The 8,646-nt window shown below is 32.7% G+C and overlaps 1 protein-coding gene across 4 annotated transcripts in view; it reads right to left on the bottom strand.

The window, feature by feature from the left end:
* Positions 1-8,646, bottom strand: part of LOC107734197 (caskin-2-like) — a 71,652-nt gene that overhangs the window by 38,617 nt on the left and 24,389 nt on the right. For all 4 annotated transcript variants that reach the window (XM_016546078.1, XM_016546079.1, XM_016546080.1 and 1 more), the window contains exon 2: positions 4,769-4,820. In XM_016546078.1, coding sequence (XP_016401564.1) covers positions 4,769-4,820 — 52 coding nt within the window. The remainder of the gene's footprint in view (positions 1-4,768; positions 4,821-8,646) is intronic.

Below are 8,646 nucleotides of genomic sequence, written 5' to 3'. Positions count from 1 at the left end.
TTCAAAAGTTTTAAATCATGAACTAATTAATTGAACATATTTATATTTATATATATTTAAACAGGATATATGACACACTACTGTTCAAAATGTTGGGGTCAACAAGACTTTTAATGTTTTTGAAAAGTCTCTTATGCTTACCGTGGCTGTATTTATTTGATCAAATTACAGTAAAACCTGTGATTTTGTTACATATTATTACAATTTAAAATAATTTTAATGTATTTTAAAATTTAATTTATTCCTGTGATGGCAAAGCTGAATTTTCAGCAGCATTACTCCAGTCTTCAGTGTCACATGATCCTTCAGAAACCATTCTAATATGCTAATTTGGTGTTTAAAGAGCATTTCATATTATCATCATGTTAAAAACTGGTGATTTTTTTCAGGTTTGAGTAACAAAGTTCAACCTAAAATAAAGAAGAAAAGACCCATTGTGTGTGATGTCAACATGCGATTAAGGTTATGTTCCTCATAACTTTACATTAAACATCAACTTTTTGCAGTCAGTGTGGGCAGACAAATGACACGTAAGGTTCCCTGAACCCATTTTACACCATCCTTCATTGCATTGCTGCGGTGCTCCTACAAGCCCTTTCATGCACAAAAGACAAACCGACCCCTTTATCTCATATATGAGCACAACTTCACACATATCATCTCCCAAAGAGACCATACACCAAAATAACACCCAATACTGAAGCTTCAGCAGGGACTTGGTTAAAATCTTATGAGGGTTTAAAATCATATGAGAGTTTTGTGAAACTAACAAATAAGAAATGGAAAAAAGCACCCTACAGCTATTGTTCAGAAGCCACAGATGTTGAGAGTGAGTAACGCTGATGATTAATATGACACATATCTGAAGAATGCTGTGTTCAGTCTATGGGGTACAGCACACACTATCTGATCCAAACTTCTTAAACGCATCAGTATGTCATCTACTGCGCATGCTAAAAATATCCCACCAGGATTTGACAAATTATTATATACTATTCTCATAATACAGATGGCAGTATGATTTAAAGTTCCTGATACTATAATGGAAGGCTGGATGGATGGATGGATGGATGGAAGGAAAGAAAGAAAGAAAGAAAGAAAGAAAGAAAGAGAGAAAGAAAGAAAAAGAAAGAAAGAAAGAAAGAAAAAGAAAGAAAGAAGCGAACAAAACAAAGAATGAACAAATGAATGAGTGAATAAAAGAAAGATCAAATGATAGAACAAAAATAAAAAGAAAGAAAGAAAGAAAGATAAGGGGAAAAGAACGAGTGAAAGAAAAACGAGAGAACAAAACAGAATGAACAAATAAATGTGCAAAAGAAAAAGAAAGAAATGAACTAATGAAAGAGAATAAACAAATGAATGAGCAAAGAAAGAAAGAAAAAGAAAGAAAGAAAGAAAGAAAGAAAAAGAAAGGAAGAAGCGAACAAAACAAAGAATGAACAAATGAATGAACAAATGAATGAGTGAATAAAAGAAAGATCAAATGATAGAACAAAAAGAAAAAGAAAGAAAGAAAGATAAGGGGAAAAGAATGAGTGAAAGAAAAACGAGAGAACAAAACAGAATGAACAAATAAATGTGCAAAAGAAAAAGAAAGAAATGAACTAATGAAAGAGAATAAACAAATGAATGAGCAAAGAAAGAAAGAAAAGAATAAGTGAACAAAAAGAATGAACAAACGCATGTGCAAAAGAAAAAAAGAAATTAGCAAACGAAATAGAATAAACAAATGAATGAGCGAAAAAAGGGAAGAAAAGAAAGAAAGAGGAACAAAAATAATGAATAAATAAATGTGCAAAAGAAAAATAAATAAACGAGCGAACGAAATAGAACTAAAAAATGAGCAAAAAAAAAGAAAAAAAGAAAATTTAAAAAGAAAGAAAGAAAAGAATGAGTGAACGAAATGGAATGAACAAAAGAAAGAAAGAAAGAACAAAAGGAAAAAAGAAAGAAAGAAAAAGAATAAAAGGAACAAATGAGTGAAAGAAAGAACGAACAAAAGAAAGAAAGAAAGAACAAAAGGAAAAAAAGAAAGAAAGAAAGAAAGAAAAGAAAAAGAAAATCAATGAACAAAAGGAACAAATGAGTGAAAGAAAGAAAGAACAAATGAGTGAAAGAAAGAAAGAAAGAAAGAGAAAGAAAGAAGGCGAACAGTGCCAGTAGCAGTGATGAATAATGAAATGTTTTTCCTCCACCTCAGCTGCAGGTCCCTCAGGAGCCGGTTTCTCAGTTCTTCTCCTGCTGCTCATGAAAGCACAAATTAGCGCTCATGCTAATGTGAGGCCCTCAACTTTATGGAGATGTGCTTTCAACTTTCTGTCACTTTCGTCTCTCAAGACTAATGGGACCCCAGATTCAACAACAGCACACACTGTACAAAAGCAATTAGACTTTACCCAGCAAACAGGGATTAGTGAGTCACAGAAACGAGAATGAGAATTACATAAAAACACATGTTAACAAATAATAATCCCACAAATGCTGTCCCAAGTAGCCTAAGAGAGATGTCTTAACAAATAGTTTCAATATTGTCCTGAACGTGAGCTCCCAGCATGCACTGCAGAATGAACGTACAGATATTTTCTATCAGATTATTGTTTTACTGTTTGCTGACTTTAGTTTTATGTTGTTGTTTTTATCATCACTGCTGGGTAATTGTTCACTGGTGATAAGCTCATGTTTTTACTTAATGATATTTGTTGACTGTAAGGTTGGTGAGGTTATTAAAGTTATCAAAAAAAAGTAGGGCGGGGACTTGGCTCTAACCATCAGGTACTGATTGGATGGTTGCATATCTGAATTCAATCATTTTTATCAAATACATAATCTTTTTCATGTCAACTTGCTTTACTGGTTATGAGCTCAACTCTACAAAAAATACACACAGAGCAGTTTCAACCCCAGGTCTGTGGCTTTCTCTAATATTCTGCGCTTTGATTTCAAACAGTGCTGGTAGCTCAAAGCAGAAAGGAATCATGGTGTAGCGTCTGGACCAATCAAACACACAATATATATTAGGTCAAGTAAATATCTACAGCGGATCTAAATATTTATAATTAATTATAACTAGTTATGATTAAGTATTCATATTTCCTTATGAGCTGATTCGCTACAATGGGAAGAGTCATGGGAAAACCAGACAAACCATGTCACGTTGCTTTTAACTAATGCCGAGATATAGTCCACAGAAAATCTATAATGCTGGCAGTCTGTGCCATATATTGAGGGAAAAAAGGCACAAGAATTACAAGGCAAAAGTTTGTCTCTTAGCCAAGCATCTATGCTTTTTCTTTTTCCTCTCTGCACAGGAAGGTGTTACAGTACAATGTTTGGATAGAATCTATGCAAACACACAGTAAATGCAGACAAAACCACAGCTAGACTCAGCAAACAAACACAAGTCATTACATGGAGCCTTTAATATGCGTCTTCGAGGCATACAGTAAACAGAAAAATAGGCAAGTTACTACATTCATTGGGACGCATTATATGTTTAATTCTTACTAGGGATACATGGGCATGCGTTGTGGTACTCTCGTGAACGCGCATCGAAGACTTGACATGGAAGAGAAGAAATTGTTGAATAAAGTCGTTATTTTTGTTTTCTTTGTGCACAAAAAGTACTCGTAGCTTCGTTTCTTTATTTGGTTGTGTTGTGAGTATTTGCAGCGTGTTTCTTTATTTGCTTGTGTTGTGAGCATTTGCAGCGTGTTTTTGTATTTGATTGTGTTGCGAGTATTTGCAGCACATGTGCTGTCAAACTGATAAAGATGTTTTCTTAATTTGCTGGTGCTTTTTATATTTGCATGTTGAAGTTGCAGCACGTTGAGCTCTCTCGGTCACCGTACAATGTACATTATAATGCTAATAACCCTATACACAGAGTAGCTTTAAAAAAAAACACACATTTTAATAAATCATTAATTGGTTTAAAAAAAAAAACATATTTAATTAAACACAGCAAGGCAAAATTATACAGATCATTTTGTAATGAGTGATTAAACCTACCTTAATGCCAAGTGTTTTATCTTTCTTCACTAATTAATTTACTAGGGGAACATTATTGTTACTGCAGAAGACTGCACAGAGGAAATGATAATTGGTGGATGAGTCAAATATTCAGTTATGCAACAGCACATTTCCAGTGTTTAAACAGGTGGGACATGCACGCAATGTTCTGATGAGTAACATAAATGTGACCGAAGCTTTTGTGTAGCTGTGTCTGATGTACTCTGTTTGCTTCAATCTGCTTCTCAACAGTTATAAACATGCAAGATTCATACATTTGAGAATTTGAGTCAAATTTTCTGAGTTTACTGCATAAATATTTAACTGTAAAGGAGGCACGTTTGGATGACTCACAAAACAACCCATCAAAATGTTATAATTTCTGTATATTTATCCCTTGTGCTGTGCTGAAAATCCTTTACCTAATTTGGTGCTCTTGGTCAAAAATGACCAGACTTTTAAAAATAGCTGGTAAATCTCACATTTCATTGCTATATTATCAACAAATTGAGTCTTTTTGTCAGCTTGTTTTCTTTCAGCAAGCCACATTGATCTGAGCTTATGCACCTTTATATTAAAAAGCTTTATTTTTAGTCCAATGCACTAACATCAACTATTATCTTCAGTAAAAAAAAATAATAATAATAATAAAATCTTCTATATACATATGTGGAAAAAAAGGAAACTACATATATAATACATAATTTCCTTGTTCTCCACAATTTGGACCAACTGTGTGGAAAATGTGAGAACTTACCCTTCTTGGTCTTGGTAGTTCACATTTAGCCTCTTTGTGGAGCCCAGCAACTCTAGGAAAACATATGGAAATAAAAGTCAGGACATGATGTGATGTTTTCAACAAATCAGTCAGCTGCTGATCCCTCCATTAGAGAGGTATGAGGCATGATGATGTCATGGCATGAAAGCACTCGTTTCAAACTTTCAACAGGCATTTGTTTTGTAATCAAACACAACGTAGATTGATGGTTATGTCATGTTTTTTTTCTGTGAGTAACAAAACATTCATTACGAGTCTATTTTGTCATCTGAACAATATTTATATGTAAACCCACATTTTTATTATAACTTTTTTTTAATAAGAACTGAAAAGTTAAAACAGTTTAAAGAGGTCTTAAAGGGTTAGTTCACCCAAAAATCATCCTAGGTGTATATGACTTTCTTCTTTCAGACGAATCCAGTCGGAGTTATATTACAAATTGTCTTTGATGTAAAATGAATTTTTATGTGAACTATCCCTTTAATTGAGACAACTTCAATGAGATCAACCAAATACAGATAGTCTTCTTATTTAATCCTTCCAAATAACACTGTCCTAACAACCATGCAGGATCCTAACAATAAAAATTAAGAAGGACTTTTCTAAAAAAAAAAAACTTTTCCATGTTTACAATAATGACAAGAGCAAAAATAATTGTAATGTTGAATTGCACAGAACCTGAGAATAAATGTTCCTCTTTTTCCCTTTTAGGAACGTGTAAATGCAGACATGTAAAGTGATAGAAACAGTGAAAAGTCTAGAGCCATATGAGCCTTAAAGTCTAGAGCCTTCTGCAATACGGAAAACATGGATGAAATCATGGGATCCAGTCATGAAAATGGAATTTACTGTATACTCAGCTGCCTCAATATAGGAGTACATGAACACATAAACAATCTCTAGAACTGCTCTGAGAGTCATTTCATGAGCATTTTACCATCTCTTTTGAGTAAAACTATCATCATGTCATATACAAACAGAAACCTAAAGGTCTTCAAAGCAACCTGTCAAAATAAAAGTTTGGTTTAACTTGAAGAAAACTTTACAGAAATACTAAATGTAATGATAGTACTACTACTACTACTAATAAAATTATTATTAAAATATTATTTTTAAAGGAATATTTATCAGCATATTTATTTACCAGAATTTATTTAGTAGAAAAATGTAAATACACAACAAAGTATTTCTGAGGGGGGGGGAAATCTAATAAAATATTTATGAAATCAATTAATTAGAGATGCTTTTGATTATTAATATTTAATGAAACTTAAAATGGAATCCAGAAAATTTATGGAAAACAGATTTTGCAAAATTTGGTAAAAATAAAACTGAATTGGAGAAAAAAAAATATATATTTCATAGGACCTTCAAATTTAATTTTTGTTAAACTTTTAATAAATTCCTGTTTAATACTGTAAGTTTCATGATTTCAATTAATCAGACATGCTTTTGATTAATAAAATTTTAATTTAACCATTAAAACAGAGTATAGAAAAATTAAAGCAGGAAAAAAAACAACTTTTAATAAATTCCTGTTTAATACTGTAAGTTTCATGATTTCAATTAATCAGACATGCTTTTGATTAATAAAATTTTAATTTAACCATTAAAACAGAGTATAGAAAAAATTAAAGCAGGAAAAAAGCTGAATCTAGAAAAATTAAGATGGAAAAAAAACAGAATTTGGGAATAAATAAAACGAATTCATAGGGCCCTAAAAGTCCCAATGCTGTAGGACTGTAATTATCAGAATTAAAAAACACTCCTTGACCAATTAGATTTGCAGGCACAGAGTTCTATAATGTAAGTTAGAATGTTCTAATGATGTGGAGAAGAAAAAGAAAACAAAAATAGAATATTTAAGGAACAAAGAGCAGCTTTGTAAGCATTGTAAACATCAAAAAATACAAAACACTGAAAAAATTGTTTGCTCCACCTGTCGCTAAAGGGAAAATGTGATCTAGGTCACTAAGTGAAGAGCGATGAATGCAAGAATGTCCCAACTGTCAGTGACAGTAGACAAGCCTGTCCTCTAAACAACACAGAGCTGTGTCATCATTTAAAACCAACTCTGAGCAACACAGCATCCTGACTGCTTTTATCTCAAATAAACATGGACCTATTTTTTTCTAAAATTAATTAGAGATGCTTTTGATTATTAATATTCAATGAAACTATTAAAATGGAATCCAGAAAATTTATGGAAAACAGATTTTGCAAAATTTGGTAAAAATAAAACTGAATTGGAGAAAAAAAAATATATATTTCATAGGACCTTCAAATTTAATTTTTGTTAAACTTTTAATAAATTCCTGTTTAATACTGTAAGTTTCATGATTTCAATTAATCAGACATGCTTTTGATTAATAAAATTTTAATTTAACCATTAAAACAGAGTATAGAAAAAATTAAAGCAGGAAAAAAGCTGAATCTAGAAAAATTAAGATGGAAAAAAAACAGAATTTGGGAATAAATAAAACGAATTCATAGGGCCCTAAAAGTCCCAATGCTGTAGGACTGTAATTATCAGAATTAAAAAACACTCCTTGACCAATTAGATTTGCAGGCACAGAGTTCTATAATGTAAGTTAGAATGTTCTAATGATGTGGAGAAGAAAAAGAAAACAAAAATAGAATATTTAAGGAACAAAGAGCAGCTTTGTAAGCATTGTAAACATCAAAAAATACAAAACACTGAAAAAATTGTTTGCTCCACCTGTCGCTAAAGGGAAAATGTGATCTAGGTCACTAAGTGAAGAGCGATGAATGCAAGAATGTCCCAACTGTCAGTGACAGTAGACAAGCCTGTCCTCTAAACAACACAGAGCTGTGTCATCATTTAAAACCAACTCTGAGCAACACAGCATCCTGACAGCTTTTATCTCAAATAAACATGGAAATGAATAGTCTTAACTGCAAATGGAAACTGTTCTCTTACCTGTCAGTACACACACAGCTGCCTGTCCCATTTTGACTTTAAAGAAATGTCACAAACTTAAACATATTCTACACGTCAATCATTCACCTGCTCAGAAACCTTTCCATCTATTTCATATATCTAAATCCATCACCCTCACAAAAGATCCTCTCTCCTGCTCCAAATCAGAGAAAACCACAAGTAATTGGATCTATAACTATTTGTTCCCTCCAGTAAAGTGGGAGCCATAACTATGCGATGAATTCCTCCCCCCACATCTTCTGGATTAAAACCAATCAGAAAAAATCTTTTATTTATTGTGAAAACTGCATCGATTATTCTGTGATTATAGGCATCTAAAGTGAGGCAGCTATCAGCTCACTTAAACTATAACATTTCACTCCTGTATTTAAGAGAGTGAAAAGGCCTTTCATGGTTAAAGACATAAAAAGGAAAAATGTAAGGATGTGTACAGAATGTGAAAAAATGCACTGCATGTCTTTAAAATATTTCACAACACACAATATACATCACATCTGATTCAACTTTTACAGTCTCATTATGTTTATCACGCGCTTGCTAACTATTCTAACTTAAACTTTCAGGGAAAATGTTTTTTAAATAAAAACTGAAACGTAAAAAAACTTCAAAACGTAATCATCATTTTAACGTAGCTTGCGCCAACAGTCCGACACGGAAGCAGCTCCGGGCGCATGACGTATGAGGCCGGCTTTGCGCATGCGCCGCTCAGAAGTGACGCACGCGGAAACGCAGCGGTGAGATCAAAACAAAACAACGGTGAATGGTCACTTATTAGAAGTACAAAACGAGGATTTGTAAAGAAGAATGTCGGAGGATTTCGATATAAGCCAAGAGGAGACTGGTTTTCCTTTGCTAAAGTAAGGAAACTTTGCTTCCTTTGATCCTGTAAACAAAC

The sequence above is a fragment of the Sinocyclocheilus rhinocerous genome, unplaced genomic scaffold, assembly GCF_001515625.1.
Source record: "Sinocyclocheilus rhinocerous isolate Xijiao unplaced genomic scaffold, SAMN03320098_v1.1 scaffold820, whole genome shotgun sequence".
Lineage (NCBI taxonomy): Eukaryota > Metazoa > Chordata > Actinopteri > Cypriniformes > Cyprinidae > Sinocyclocheilus > Sinocyclocheilus rhinocerous.
Note: the sequence above shows the minus strand (reverse complement) of the source record. Positions and strands in the feature narration are given on the sequence as shown.